The following is a 17,281-nucleotide window of genomic DNA, read 5'->3' on the forward strand; positions in this document are numbered from 1 at the left end:
TCAAAGGAACCGCCTCAACCTACTCCCTACACTCTTAATTTCCGCTTCCCAAACATTACTCCCCCCTCACACAAAGCACCATGCCATCGACCATTAACCTCTTTTAACTGGTACTGAATTTGGAGTAAAGAATTAAGATGAATTCAATTTAAAATGGTACTGCGTTAGTTCTGATCAATCTTCGATATCGCAATATATTTATTCTGTACATCATTAACTTTCTTTGTTGGCTTTGGGGTCCTCAGTCAGGCCTTAATGCTGCTTGCACCAGAACGCTAAGAGCAACTTTTTAGTGACGCTTGGTTTGTTTTATCGGACTCGTGACCGGCGTAGTGTTCAAGATTTGGGTTTTCCATGACAATGAAAAGTATTTATTATCGCTAATAAGTTAAAATATATCTTGGAAGTGCGACACGTATAATGTTCTCTCTCTCTCTCTCTCTCTCTCTCTCTCTCTCTCTCTCTCTCTCTCTCGTATATCTGTGATGATTTTTATCTTTTTTAATAAGACTAAATTCGTTTCTCTGAATACTTAAGACATCGGCAATCCTTTGCATTTTTACCATTTTTTATATTTCAGGTTTTGTAACCTTCACTATGGTTAGATTGTTTTAGTATACAAATTATCTGTATTGCATATTGACTTGTACGAATGTGCAGTATATACGTATGCATATACGTGTATATATATGTATGTATATGTATTTGTATATATATGATATATATGCAGATATATATACGTACATAAATGTATCTGTATATATAATTTTACTAATTACTCTAAATATGCGGAGTATTATTATAAGTTTTTTTTTATTATGAATTATCAGTATTAATATATAGTGCATATTCATATATCAGACATTTTGTGTACCGGCAGTTTTTATTTGTCTATTGTTGCTAACCATCATCTTATTCTTCTTTTCACAGGTCATCATCATCAACAAGACGTAGCCAGCGTGACGCAGAACAAGAGACGCGCCGAAGGCACAGCACCTTCGCAACCCCTCCTGCACCTGGTCTGCGTTCATGATGAATCCTTCTCTCCTGAGAATTTATCAGATTTAAAGGAGAATACTTCTGATGACCCTCCAGGTGTTGATGGTCAAACGCCTCTTCGACGGAACACAGATCGTCAAAAGCCTCCCGATTCATCCGATTTGAAAGAGAATAGTTCTGATGAATCTTCGAGTGGTGATGATCCCACCTCCGTTTATCTGGACGCAGGTCGTCATATCTCCATCAGGGACGCCTCTCCATCCCCTCTTTCTTCTTCTCTTCTTCTCTTCTTCTTCTTCTTCTTCTTCGATCACTCCGTCTCCCGATCCATCCGCACATCCGGATAATCCTGACGGCCTCCCAACCGCGGAGGTCGGATCATCGTCGGATACTGAGAAATCCGTGGCGGGTGATGACGGTGGGAGATTGCATCGCCCGGTAAATATTCCATCGCAAAGGGAATCTGGAAATCTGGGGAGAGAAAATGGAACAATGGACAACAACGAGAGAGAACTAAACCGAAGTGACGCGCAGCATAAATCTCTCGCAACGCAAAAACCGAACCTTCATCTTCCTTTGCAAAAGAGCGAACCCTCGCTGCTTTTGGATCGTCCAGCCCTGTTGCAGCAACACCCGTCAGAGAGAGACGGTGATGACGATGATAAACATGTCAGCGAGAAGGGGAATAAACTCCATAGTATTGACAACAATGTCAGAGAAGAAAGTCAGCATGAAAGAGAGGAGGGAGAACAAAATCACGAGCAAAAGGAGGACAAAATCAAGACCAAACAACCTGAAATAGCGACAGGCCAAGCTGGAAGCCCTCGCATTTTATCAACAGCGCGCGCGTCAGGCCATTCCAGAAGGAGTCCTGGAATAAACGAATCCCAAGAGAAAAAGGATCCAGACCAAACAAGAGAGAATGATGAAATAAACGGATCCCACGAGAAAAAGGATCCAGACCAAACAAGAAAGCATGATGGAATCAAAGCTCAAGAGAGTCACGAGATACTCCAGACACGACAGCCTGGAACTCCGAGTGCCGCTAGAGACACTCTTCCAGCATCACAAAGAGACCATTCCGCTCACGTGAACTGGAATCTCCATCACCTTCATCCCACGCTCAGGTAATTGTTATGGACATTTTCTATACTTTGCCTGTGGAATGACATTTTATTCTCAACAATGTGATGTATAATTTTTGTGTGCGCGCGCGTTCGTGTGGCTATGAGTGTTTGCTTTTCTTGTGTGTGTCGTCCCAAAATCCGAAATGTATAAAGTGCTGTCATAGTGGACGTGACAAGATCAAAGAACCCCATAATTTTGTAGACTGCTGTGATTTTTTAAGCATATAATATATATATATATATATATATATATATATATATATATATATATATATATATATATATATATACACATATACTGAAGTTGAAGTTAGTTGCTTAAAACCAGATAAACAATATTCGTCATCGGAGGAAGGAGAGATCCCAAAATCCTTTCAATGTGATTTATTGCGATGACCTTTCAGGACCACGTGTCCCATTTTTAAAGGTAAAATTTAAAAAGAACAACAGAATTGAAAATAGACTCGGACTGAAATATGATAACAGTTATTTTTTTATCATGTAGAAAGGTAAAGAGAGGCACAAGAGATGACAGTCAGGGTCCGTTTTGGTTCCAACGGAAACTAATAAGAGAAGTACAGAGGACTTGAGGTGCACTGAGTATTTAATTGGAGAACCAGTTGTTTAATAAAAAGAGATTCGAGTATTGACAATTGGTTTCATTTGGAGCTTTGCCTTACTTTTTTAAATCCTTGTAATTAATATTGTATTTTCAGTGTTTCCCATGGTCTGTAATACAGGAAAATTCGGGGGTTGATAGGTTGACGCCCGTATGATAGCTAACTCCACGATGAGAATCCAATCTTACTTTCAACAACCTCGGAGTGGAGCCCACGTACTTCCCCAGGTCACATCTAGGGCAATTAAACTAATATATGATTCTCGAGGTCATCAAAGGAAGCAGACTCTCTCTATATTTAAACAATGACTAAATGGTCATTAGATTACTTGGTATTAGTTTAAAATCGACTGCCGGTAGGTGTTTGGTTATGATAAGTTTCAATTTTGGTCTTTAAATCTATCTTTAATTAAAGTATTTCAGATTATGTATTAATTGTCCGGCGGACTCATAAAAGGAAAATGAGTGAATTGGGGATTTCTATACGTAATTTTCACGCTAATAATTCTGTATTTAATTTGCCTAATTACAAGTTATCAGAGGGAGAAGTTCCGATTCTCACTTGGCCTATGTAGATTTTGGGCTTCCTTGCTACAGGCCTTCCTACAACCAATCTTTTGTTCTTTGGAGTTTTTGTTTTCTAGGTTAATGAACCTTCAACTCGACACTGACGTGGCGAGTCTACAGGGGTTTGCCCAGAAAACTTATAACCTTAACTACACAATGGACACCATTCTTTTCTAAGAATGATTTCGACATCCTTAAATAACTAGATACACATGATTAGTTGATAATAACCATCGTATCGTACGGGCGTCACACTATCAAACCCCGAATTTTCCTGCATTACAGACCATGGGAAACAATGAAAATACAATATCAAATACAAGGATTTCAGAAAAATAGGCAAAGCTCCAAACGCAACCAATTGTCAATACTCGAATCTCTTTTCATTAAACAACTGGCTCCCCAATTAAATACTCAGTCCACCTCAAGTCCTCTGTACTTCACTTATCAGTTTCCTTTGGAACCAAAACGGACTCAAAGTCCCTGACTGTCACTCAGCTTTTGCCATCAGCACTACCCGGTAATCACTGTTCCTTTCTCTCTCTCTTTTTTTTTTTTATTTTTATTTTTTTTTTATTTTTGCGTTTCTTCTTATTAAGAAATTACTTTTTAACATATTTTAATCTGGGATATTTTCAATCTGTTGTTATTTTTAAATCGTACCTTTGAAAATGGGACACATGGTCCTGAAACGTCAGCACAATAACTCATATTGAAGGGATTTTGGGATCTCTCCTTCCTCCGATGTCCAATACTATATACATTCATGCATACATACATACATACATACACATATATATATGATATAAGAAGATATATAGATAGATTAGATATGGATACATATATTAAGATATTATGTATTGTGATGTAGGTAGTAATATTAGATAGAGATTATTAGATATATATAGCTATGATATATATAATATTTAGTATGTATATATATATATAATATATATATATATATATAGTATATATATTGTGGGTGTGGTGTGTGTGTGTGTGTGTGTGTTGTGTGTGTGTTGTGTGTGTGTCAGTGCAAAATAAAATATATAAAAATACATCCATCCATATATATCTGTCATATATATATATATATATATATATATATATATATATATATATATATATAGTATATATATATGTGTGTGTGTTATATATTATATATGTATATATATATATGTATCTATATCTATGTATCTATATATATATATATATATATATATATATATATATATATATGAGACAGATATATATGGATGTATGTATGTTTATATAGTTTATTTTACACTGACACCCAGTATGTATGTATGTAATCACACGCTTCAAATGGCTGATTAAACTGCCAGCAAAATAGCTTTCTATGCTATAGCTTGAAATGTACAGGTCCCACACTTCAAAGGATACAATAAATTACAAAACCTGTTGCTTGGCGCTGCATGAAATTCAGATTTCATTGGAGAAATATTTTGCATGAATATGAGCAGATTAATCTATTGAATCTCTACCAGTGATTAATGGCAAAATCTGTGAGGTATTAATCACTCATTTATTATATTTCGGCGTTGCAAATGAAACATGTTCTCGTGTGGTCAGTGAGGCATTTAGTAAATGCTGGATTTTTCTTTGTAATTCACTATAAGGTTCCTCCTGAACTAGCCTCCTCGTATCACCTGTTAGGTCACCTGTCCTCAGATTTATTCTGTGAAAATCAGTAATACTGCTTATTTACCACTGCTGATAAGTTTGGGGAATTTCTCTTGGTAATTTCACTTTATTTATTATCTTCCATTTTTCAAGAGGTTGACCCATCGCTTCCTTTACTGTTAGCTCACTAAATTACTTCTAACCCTTCTCTCTCTCTCTCTCGTCATCATCTCTCTTCTCTTTCTCTCTCTCTCTTCTTCTCTGCTCTCGCTCTCTCTCTCTCTCTCTCCGCTCTTCTCCTCTTTCCTTCTTCGTTCTTCTTCGTCTTCTCTTCTCTCATCTCTCCCTTCTTCTTCTTCTTCTTCTTCTTCTTCTTCTTCTTCTTCTTCTTCTTCTTCTTCAAGAGCTTGGTTTTGGTTAGTTCATTAGAGCTCTAGTCCTCTGCGTTAACAAGAATGCGCGATGTATTCTGTGCTAAAAGCACTGTATAACGTGAAGAAAAGATTCAATATGTTTTACAGTTACAAATTGAGATCAGCAGATATTGGTTCAGTTGAGTGTTTCTGAAAGGTATTATTCTTAAAAGCGCCCTTCACGACATCTTTAAACTCCATGCCACCAAAGCGCTATCACAGTGGCACTATTGGAATCCTTTTGCATCTCGCTGCCAGAGTTTACACTACGCCAGTAGAAGTAGGAAAAGTGAACACGTTCAGGTTTGTCATTTTACAGCTAACAGCCTTTGTAATACGTTCCCAGCGGATAGCAATACAATTTTAATCAGTAGAACAGAAACGGGATTGACTAGCGCTACTGGAGTGATATTGTACGCCAATTTCTTTTTAATAAATCATAATTTTCATGCGGAACAATACTGGTCGGTTTAGCATAGGCTGTAGCTCTAGCATGTCGACTGTATTTCTTTTACTTTTTAAGAGTTATACCGAAGGATAACAGTTGTTCTGTGAGAGTAGCGTTATAAGCGCTGAACTTACTTACGAAATTGATAAAATTAAGTACATTACTTAGTAAAAAAGCATATTAGACTGTCACATGACATAAGAAATATGCAAGTTTACGCTAGCAAAATAATGAATCAACCCTTGTGCCACCTTGAGCACCTGTTGGTGTCCATATTTGTAAAACAAAACTACATACCATGTGACGGCATCTGAAGTTGCCAATATTTGTGGCAATATTGAAGTTTGTGTTCGTGTAGAGCGCCTTAGCGAGCAAGCCCGACTTCAATTTCGTTGCAGTATAGATATTGCTATGGTCACTCTGAGAGAAACTTTGTTAGCAAGAAGCTGGAAGAAGCGAGAGAATATGTTCGCTGGGAAACATCCCAATACATATCCAATCCTGCAATTGATATATCCTCTTGTCAAAGTGATTTCTTCATGAGATGTTTGCAATTACATCGAATTGTGGTCAGTTATGCAAGCAGTGCATCACCATAGACGAAATAAAAAATTGGATAGCGTGACCTTCGAAACAGTACGAAACTTACAAAACAAAATATGCTGAAATAATTGTCATTGGCTGTACTGCTCTGTTATTTTTCCGGTTACTTTCAACAATTGACCGGTATTAAGTGGCCGGTTTCCCTCTGGGATTCCACCGTTTGAAGAGTCAATTTTCGGTATTTCACCGTCGAATCTAGGGGGAGAGAGAAAGGAAGAGAGTCGTGGAATAAATGCCATAATAATTGTTGGTACTGACTTGCAGTGGGCATTTTACTTAGTCTGTTGGCTTTCGGCCTATTTATTGTGTGTGTGTATATATATATATATATCTATAGATATATATATATATAGATATATTTATATATATATAGATTTGTCGATATACTTTTACTTAGTGTTGGCTTTCGGCCATTTTTACTGTGTATACATATATATATATATATATATATATATATATATATATATATATATATATATATATTTAGATATATAGATTATATATATATATATATATATATAATATATATGTATATATAGATTATATATATACTATATATATCTATATCTATATATATATAGATATAGATATATATATATATATATAGATATCTATATATATACATATATATATATAATATATATATATAACATATATTATACATATATATATTATATATAAATATATATAATTAACTTCGTAACATTCACGCGCGAGTTTTTATATACGCATATTAAGCTACAAATATTGTTTAGCATCGAATTCACCTTACCTCGGGACTAACTGAAACCCAAGGGGAATCATAATTGTTTCGGTTTCTGCAGGGGCCAGAATTCGAGTCGTGATCTTGTTTAGGAATACAACGATACACACAATCTCTAATCAGTTGAAAATTCACATTGGGTTTAAGAAGTCCCAAGGCAAGGAGAATTCGACATTTAACGACATTTACGGTTTGATATCTGTATATATGAATGGTCAAGTGTGAATATTATAGACAAAAATTTACACACGCACACACGTGTATGTTATATATATATATATATATATATATATATATATATATATATATATATATATATTATATAATCAGCAAATGCTAACTGCAAGTCAGTACCAACAGTAAGGTTCCAAGGTGAGGCGATCTCGATATGAAACAATGAATATATATATATATATATATATATGTATATATATATATATATATATATATATATATATATATATATATATATATATATATAAGGGGTGTGTGTGATGTGTGTGTGAGTGTGTATGTGTGTTTGTCTTGTGTGTGAGGTGCTGAGAACGCAAGTTTAACAAAGAGTATGGTAAATTCTCCGTTATACATTTGTACTGGTATCGTGAGAAAGTGAATGATGGAAAGAAATGGACCTATTGTTCACTTTTTCAGTCAGTATTTTACCGCCGAGACAGATTTTGAAGTATGTTTAGTTAAGAAGACTTGTAAATGATGTAAAATTCAATGCGAAGACTTGCTCCACATCTAAGAGAAGTCAAGCTGATCAGTCAAATGCTTGCAAGTTAGGGTACAGTAGGATTGCAAGTTGTGAAATTCCTTTTAGAGATCATTGTCAGTTATGCCTTCTAACACCGTAACCTACTAGTAAATAAATCCTATTTTACATAGTTAGAAAATTGTTATTTCATACCCTAATATATTTATTTAGGTATGAATGTAAGCACATCTAGATACACACACACACACACACACACACACACACACACACACACATATATATATATATATATATATATATATATATATATATATATATATATTTTACATATATACATATATTTGATCATTTTCACTTGGGCACGTGATTTATTTATCACACATTACCACAGGTGAAAAATAAGAGACGGGGTATAGGTCCTGAGCGGTTTCGACTTTGTGTGATGACCTAGACCCCCGTCTCTTATTTTTCACCTGCGGTAATGTGAGTATGCGTGCCTGTACGTGTGTATATTCAGTGTTTGAATATTTAAATTTTGAGGTTTTAAACATCAAGTTACACTTGTGGTCTGATATAATAAAAAATGAGGGCGATAACGAATCCTAAGAACGAAGTACCACCTGGAACTGAGACTAAGGTGTTTTCAGCCTTTATATTTTCGTAAAGGCTAGATGACTGCAAGTCTGAACTTTGTTTTCAATATCTAATTTAATTCCAGCTATTTATCTTGAATGTTCATATTTCATGTTGCCCTCGATATTAATTTTTATATTAGAGACTTGAAAAACTTCCATTCACATTTTTATATAGTCAAGTTATAAAATAGGGCTTTTTACTGGCCCTAGTTTTATTACTTTACATTTTGTTGATGCATATATATATTTCGTTTCGCTAATGCATTTCGTCATGTATATTAAATGCGTTCAATATTTATTTTCTATTATTTTCCCTGAACCTGCCTTCGAATTTTGCATCCATGAAATATAACTGTATGTTTAATGTTCCCATTTTATCTCTATATTTCCTTGCTTCATAACAGAGCATTCCAGGGCCGCAATTATGATACTGTGAGATGAGTTCTTGCGCATTATGAATGAGGGCCATTAATGTGACAGAATTGCAAACACCGAAACATTACGTGAATGGTAATATTGTGGCGTTATATTTCAGGCTGAGAAATGAGTGGGTGCCAAATGAAACGCTGTCGAGTGCACGTTTGCACTCACATACGCCAGCACATCTCGAATCTTATTTGAATCGTGCTTTTAACTCTGATTTTTTTTCATAACATTCTCGCACAACCACATTCAAATGGATTCATCTAATGCAGTATAGGTTATCCATCTGCACATAATAGTTGCCCTCAGACCACTGTCATTCAGCCTTATCTTGCTATTATCCCATATAGGATTAGCCCTATCTTGGCATTATCCCATATGGGATTAGCCCTATTTGGCCATTATCCCATATGGAATTAGCCCTATCTTCCTATTATCCCATATGGGATTAGCCCTATCTTCCTATTATCCCATATGGGATTAGCCCTATCTTGCCATTATCCCGTATGGGATTAGCTCTATCTTGCCATTATCCCATATATAATTACGAATAATGAAATTGCGAATAATGAAATTGCCTGGTCTGAGTGCCTTCACGGTACATAATGTCCTGAGGGCATGGGACTCTCCATCTCCAACCACCCTGATATAACAATCATTTTTAACAACATAAGATCACGAACAAAGTCAGGTATCACACAGACGATAAAAGGTACGACCTTGAAATGGGATTAGGTTTAGCTGAACAGGATTAGAAATTAGACACAAAAATAAGCAGATTGTACTTTAGGCTACCTTTATAATATAATAATAATAATAATTAGTAATAATTTGGGGCATAGCTCTCCATAATATTGTCATTCAGTTTTACATTACAGAGAATTAGAGGTCTCTGGCAAGAACGGTGTACCCTTATGGTTGTTTTGGCCAGTCCAGAGGTCCACATCAGACACTTCATTCCCTATGGCCTTCTACCACTCCTACTGACCGCCTAGAGGTAGTGGCAAAGCTGTCTTGGAGCTGTCTCAGCTGAAACCTCGTAACTCTGCTTAATGAGTAACATGCACAAACTCTAGAATCACAGAATTTAAAGCTGAAAAGAGGGATATATATCTTATGATAAGGAGTTTGAAGACGACCAAATGATAACTTCGATTTTATGATGTCAGTTACCTTAATCATTGTTTATTAATGGACTGGAAAAATATTGCGATAGACATTTTGGAGACAAAGAAACGGGTAATTACTTTACAAGAGCGGAAAAAAGGGAAGCGAATGGAGGGAAGAGAAAGACAGTAAAGGAGGAGGAGGAGGAGGAGGAGGAAAGAGAGAGAGATAGAGAGTAAAGCAAAAGAAAATAAATGGATAGGAGGAAAGCGAAGAGAGTGAGAGAAAGTGAGCGAAAAAACGAGGAGAGAGAAAGATGGCGGAAAAGGAGGAAGTGGAGGAAAGAGCGAGAGAAAAAAGGAAGGGAGTGGAGGGAGAGAGAGGGAGAAAATAAAAGAAGAGAGAGAGCAAAAAGGGAGGGAAGTGGAGGAGAGAGTGATAGAGAGAGAATAAAGGACGGGAGTGGAGGGGAGAGAGCCAATAACGCAAGTATGGGAATGGAGGGAAGAGAGAGGGAGAAAAAAAAAGGAAGGTAGTGCAGAGAGAGAGAGAGAGAGAGAGAGAGAGAGAGAGAGAGAGAGAGAGAATCGTAGACCAATGTGATCACCAGCGCAGCAAAATCTTCCACTGCAAACTAATGCTCGCACGCCCACAAACAGACAAGCTGCGATTTCATCATCAATTTTAACATTTGGCAGCCGCTCCTGTGAATGCAATATATATGATAAAAAAAAAGGGATGAACAAAATGAAAAATGAACATTTTTGTATATATTTTAAATATTAAAATCACGACGGACAGCATTTATATATCATTCATTATTCATATCTTTTTTTTTTTTCAGAGAAAACCCAGTATTCATCTGACAAACTCCATTGTTATATTTCGTAATAACAGCGAATTTACCGAGGGATTATTAGCAGCCATGATTCCCAGTGCATTTGTTATAAAAAAAAAAACCTAATACTCTTTTTATATAAATAGTCTTTCTTTCTCCCAATGGACCTTATTCAGCCGCTCGACCAAAGGTCGAAAGTTCAAGGGGGATGTTTGAACTTACGCTCGAACATTTAAACGTTCTATTGCAATTAATATTCGATTCTCTTCATGTATTATTAATGATATTTAATATTTCAATACGTGAAAACTAAAAGTTGCAGTTTCGGGCCTCATCACGTCCCATTGCCACCTGCACTATTCGGCTATATTTCGTGATAGGTTTCTGTTGTCACTTTTACTTTCTTGCCTTTCTGGCATGGTTGCCATCCATTGCCGATTGCACCATACCGCCAGGGCATGCTGTATGTTTCAGAGTACTTCTCTCGCCACTTGAAACTAAATTCCGTTTGATTCTTTGCTTGAAAAACCAAGGCCCAACGATATGCATATGAAGGCCTTTTGATTTTCGGACTTAAATAGCCACAGCCGATATTAAGCTAATTGTGATCGGCGGAAGGTCACGCTATTCTTTACCCGCCATACGTCGCCCAATCAGGAACGAGCTGGAAGCTTCGATGATATCTGCTGCTGGTATTTACCGTCAGCCCAAGAGGAAACAGACTCCGGGTCCTAAATCGTTGTCGTATATTTAATCATCACTCGAATATTTTCAAATATGAGGACGACACTGGGACGGGAACCCTACTCGCTTATCTAGCCCAGGCCGCAAGATAATATGGAAAGACATTAACGCGTGGAATAGAGGGTGATCATAAGTCCGGGAAGACGGAAGGAGTAAGAGAATTCTAAAGCAGCATGCCAGAGACAGACTTGCCGTCTGAAGGATAAAGGTATAAAAGATTAGGGTTTAAAGATTAAGTAACAATGTGACATGTGAAACCTTTATTAAACTGAGTAAAATTATAAATGGTAACGTTATAAATGGTAAAGTGATTAAATGATACCACTGAGTATAGATATAATGGAAATGGGATGATATTACAGAGTAATGTAATATACTGATCATATGCTTATAGACGTAACGATACAAATACTACTATGCTAACTATAAAAGAATGATTACCATGGCGCATTTTACAATAGCCCTCCTGGTATCTTTTCTGCTTGAAGTGGAGAGAAAGCAAAAATATAACTTTCCGGAGAAAAACCAAAAGAAAACTTTCTTCCGCTGCGTTCAGGCCGGAGGCCATTTAACGAGAAATAACACACATTTCACCAAGAATAATAACGCTTTCACTTAACAGAGAACCTCTTTCCTGTTCTTCTCATGCACTTAGGCTAGAGTTACTGACTTTTTCTCCCTTCCTTCTCTTCTTCCCTTATTTATCCGCTTCTGTAATGAGTGTAGTTCAGCTTGTAAAGGGAATGGAAACTCCTTACAGGCTATTTCCTCTTACTTCCTGTTTTACTTCTTTTATTTATATGTTTCTGCAATGAGTGCGGTTCTCCGTGTAGAAAGAACGGAAACTTCGCCCGAAAGTTATGCGGCTTTTTGTGTTTGTATCTCCTGCCTGCCCTCTTGCGGCTGATTTGTAAATCGCGTATTTTAATCTTCGCAACTTCAAGACTTATGAGGGAAATAGATACCAGAATGTATATATATACTTTTGTTTTTCTGACTTCCCCCCCTTCTACTCTTCTTCCTCTTTTTATTTATCAGGGTAGTACTGGCTTTATCTCTTTCTTCTTATTTCTCTCCTTCGAATTCTAGTGTCTGCCATGTTCTGGAATGAATGTAGTACTATTTGTAAGGAGGAATTAAACTTGCGTTAAAGTTACAAGACTATTTTTCTACCTCATCCCTGCCATCTGGTGGTTGGTGAGTGGATTACGTATTTTAGTTTTTGCAACTCTAACGCTTAAGTGATAGGAGAGCAGTTATAGCAGTTGACTGTGTCATTAAGTTATTTACTGTTCAAAATTAATAAATTATTTCTTTAAAAAATGTCATTAGGATTCAGTGCATACTAATGCCATTAGTAACTACCAGTGGCATTGGTATGCCCAAAAGTAATTAGATTTTCTTTAATAACAAACTCAATTAAAGATGTATTATTATTATTATTATTATTATTATTATTATTATTATTATTATTATTATTATTATTATTATTATTATTATTATTATTTAGACATTCACATAAAGATTACAAAAGAAAGGTAACAGGTAAATGATACAGATACTTCTTTTCCCGGGGAGAACTGTGAGCTTTCCAGCTGTTTATTTTCCCTCATCCTCTTAGTAGTAATTAAGTGGAAATGTACCAGCAGGTATTTAACGGTCATGGCGCATCATTAAAACTGTTCCTGGGTGGTCTTGGTGTAAAAAAAGGAGTTCCTAGTCTTTGGTACCATTTGTAGTATTATTCCACAGCGTGTTTGTGCGTTTTATGTCTGTGTTTGTGTGAATGTTTATCTGTGTTCAGAGAAAGAAAAGGAGATAAGAATTGTTTCTGTTAATATGTAGAGAGTTAAATGGAGTGGTATGTAGGGCTTATAGTATAGAAGTGTGCGTGAGTTGATGGACGCCGAGATAGTTTTGTATCGTAAACAATGATATAGTTTTTTCCTATTTTCTTTTTTTCAGCTACAGCGTTGAGGGAGAAAAACTGACACTGTCTGTAAGAGCATCATCAGACGACGGCTCTGATTTCCAATCTGCGTCTGCCACTTCTGCTTTACCGTCTGTCCAGGACGACGACAACAATCACTCTATTAAGCATCCCAGACAGACGGAGTTCTCTTCGGTCTATCCATCATCATCATCATCATCACCGACACCAACGTACAGCACGTTTCCGTCATCCTTGGGAAGCCAAGAGGGGACACCGTCGTCGCCCTCCGTCTATGTCACTTCCCCGTCATTTGCGGTTCTGTCCTCCGTGCCTCTGTCTCAATCCTTGAACACGCCACCCGCATCCCCGTCAGTCCCTGCCCCTCCAACGACCCGTCCCTTGGCCCAGCAACTACTGTCCACGCGGCCCTACTCTTCTGTCTCCGGAAAACGGCAAAATATTTCGAAGAATCTTTCGCTGGAACTGGAGAGGAGGAAGAGCTCACCCTCCACGTCCTCCGCCCTCGCTTCCTCTTCTTCTTCTTCTTCTTCTTCTTCTTCTCAAATATCATCAGAATCGTCGGGGAAAACAGGGCCCGCAAAACCACTACCTCGACCGACTCCCAAATGGCCCTCGGGTGCCTCTGTGAATGACACTCTGGCGGTCCTGCGGTGCTCTTACGGACCCACAAGGACGACTGTTGTCTTCGTCATGAAAGGTGAGTGCCAGACATTGCTCGTTGTCATCACTTTATTTTTCTGTCTGTTTTTATTTATTTATTTATTTATTTATTTATTTATTATTATTATTATTATTATTATTATTATTATTATTATTATTATTATTATTATTATTATTATTATTGCTGTCCATGTGATGGTGGTTTTATTTACTAAATGCGAGATTTATTCGTTCACCTTTATGTTAGACTGATTTTCGTTAATTTTCATTTTTTTTTTTTTTACTTAAAGTTGTGCCTGAAATACTTTTTATATGCAATTTCCTCTTCGTTTAGAGGATAATTTTATGGTTTTTTCTATCGCTAGCTTTAATTTCCTTTTATACGGTTTAGCTTCCACTTTCTTTCCCACTGCTGCTAGCGTTTGGTGTTCTCTTCTCTCTTTCGATTTATCCAGACTCCTGTATCCTTCCATCTTCTGAAGAGGTGGCTAACTAATCTTTTAAAGTTATTTTCCATGTGTGTGTGTGTTTTTTTTTTTGGGGGGGGATGTCTGAGTTTCATAAGAACATTACTGCCTCTCCCTCTGGACCTCCTTTGAAAACAAAAATCCGCTATCCCGCTGAAATAAGAGCGAGAACATCAAACAAAGCCAAACGGAGGAACAAACAAAGCGCGAGAAAGGGGCCTCCTGTGGCGGGAGGCCTGGAGTCGTTTCGCATCTTATAAAATTTTACGAGTCCCCGCGTGAAGACCTATAAAATTTGTGTGATAAATCCTGGGGAGCGATAAGAGACTCCCGGAATGAGATGCCCAGATGAGGAGGGATTAAACTGTCATCTCGAGTCTTATTACCTGCGTATTTTGTTCCGGGCGTTCAAGTACTCCATTAGGGGCGCAAAAAAAACGCTCGCCTCTTCTTCTTTCCGTTGTTGCTGCCGTTGTGGTTCCATAGGCTGGTCCGTTTTATTTTTATTTTCATTATTTTTATTTATATTATTATTTATTATTTTTTAATTTAAATTACCTTCTTTTTTATTTTTGTGATTTGTGAGTGTCTGTACGGTGTACATGTTTAAGGTTGACACGAATCAAGTTTCCTCTTTTCCCTGCATATTTATAGTTGGTAAGAGTTTTTACACACACACACACACACACACACACACACACACACACACACACACCTGCCACCGTCGTCATATTTATAGGATTTGGGATTTCGTAAATTTTATGAAATTTGTTAGTTTTCGGTATTTCTAATTACATGAGTATATGATGTAGTCCGTTAACATAGCAATTTAAATGTATCATTCTTAGCCAGTCAGTCAGTAAATGGGTCTGTAAATCTCTCGCTATTGATAGTTTCATCAACATTTCTCTCTTGAATATCCTACAAATTATTTGTATTAACATGTACATTATTTAATAAAATATTTACTTCTAATATAAAAAAAATCCTTGTTGCACTTTTGTAAATCTGTTTTTATCTACTTTGCGTTTTTCATCGAAAAAACGAAAACACAACAATCACCAAGTATTTTACGGCAGGTTCGCTGTAAATTTTTGAGATTTAATCACGCGATGCTATCATGAACTGCACCTCCAACTAAAATGTTTTACCTTCTTCGCCATATTTTTGGTCTTTTCCCGAATTTTATGGAAGCATACAGCTAATATTTTCTAGAAAACACATTCACACACTCACGCACATGCAGGCGCACACTCACATATGCGCACACACACACATATATATACATATAGTAATATAATTAGAAATAAATTTGAAAAAATGTATTGCGTAATAGCGAAAGTTGAACCATATCTGGTACTGTGAGTAAATGGTGAAAATATACTACCAATGAAAAAATAGCTCATATAACTGAAATGAAGCAAAAGGTAAAATACTCGAGAGCATATATGTATTTTTATATACATACGTGTATATATATACATGTATATATATTTATAAATCTATTTTTTGTGTGTTTTTACCTATTGCTACATTTTAGCTGAATGAGCTCTATTTTTTCAATGGTGAAGCCTGCCCTTATTCATCATTTACTCATCAGTACTAGATGTCCCTCAAATTTCACTCATATACGATATCTTTCTTCAGATTTCCTTCTAAATTCTCATCATTGCCTTTTGTGTCTGTGAATTCGAATTATTCGTAAACTCTCTCTCTCTCTCTCTCTCTCTCTCTCTCTCTCTCTCTCTCTCTCTCTCTCTCTGTTTAGCTCCGTGGCCTTCCGACTCTGCTCGGGGTAAGCGAAAAGCCTCGAACTTATTGTGGTGTTTTGGGCTAAACAAACAAAGGGTTCAGCTGGGCACGATAAGGAGCGCTGGCTGCACTGAGACCATAACATCTGTTTCGGACGTAAAAGCAAGAGGTAATATTTTCTTCTCTCCTCCCTCTATTCTCTCCTCTTTATTCTTTGCTCAGGGTGATTATGGATTTCACCTCTCTTTCTCTTTTGTCTCTCTCGTCTCGCTCGTGATCTGCTTCTCCATGGCCGAGGTTTGTTTTTTTTTCAGTTCGAATATGGTTGTCTGTTGGGTGTAATTACGCTTCAGTTACTTTTTTTTTATTATGATGTCGAATATTATTGTATGTTGGATGTACTTTCTTTTATATACTCAATTTATTTTGCGCTTAGTAGTGTTTATGATATTCCATATTAGATTTTCTGCTATTTATATTTCTAAAGTAATGTTTACCTTACCACTTCTTTCATTTTTTTCCATGTTTCGAATGTTTGGTGAAAGTGCTGTTCGAATATGGCTGTGTTTTGTGAGGTTTCTCTGGACTGGTCCGGCTTTTTTTTTTCCTTTCCCTTTTTTTTAGAGCTCTTAACTTTAAATCTTTTTAAACTATAAATTTTAGATTGACTTGTAGCAGTGGTTCATGGTAAGAACTTCCTATTATTATGCAAGTATCAGCCTTGGAATAATTTCAGTCATTTAGGTAAACTTGTCAAGAGGGAGACAATGAGTTTTAATTGTTGATTCTTCAAATCTTAT

The 17,281-nt window shown here is 36.5% G+C and overlaps 1 protein-coding gene across 11 annotated transcripts in view; it reads left to right on the forward strand.

Moving 5' to 3' along the window:
* Nucleotides 1–933: 933 nt before the first annotated feature.
* LOC135222876 (cell adhesion molecule Dscam2-like) overlaps nt 934–17,281 on the forward strand; it is a 353,863-nt gene continuing 337,515 nt past the window's right edge. For all 11 annotated transcript variants that reach the window (XM_064261228.1, XM_064261227.1, XM_064261229.1 and 8 more), the window contains exons 1-2: nt 934–2,126; nt 13,614–14,299. In XM_064261228.1, coding sequence (XP_064117298.1) covers nt 1,180–2,126; nt 13,614–14,299 — 1,633 coding nt within the window. In that variant the 5' untranslated portion in view covers nt 934–1,179. The remainder of the gene's footprint in view (nt 2,127–13,613; nt 14,300–17,281) is intronic.

This window comes from Macrobrachium nipponense, chromosome 8 (assembly GCF_015104395.2).
Source record: "Macrobrachium nipponense isolate FS-2020 chromosome 8, ASM1510439v2, whole genome shotgun sequence".
In the NCBI taxonomy this organism is placed as follows: Eukaryota; Metazoa; Arthropoda; class Malacostraca; order Decapoda; family Palaemonidae; genus Macrobrachium; species Macrobrachium nipponense.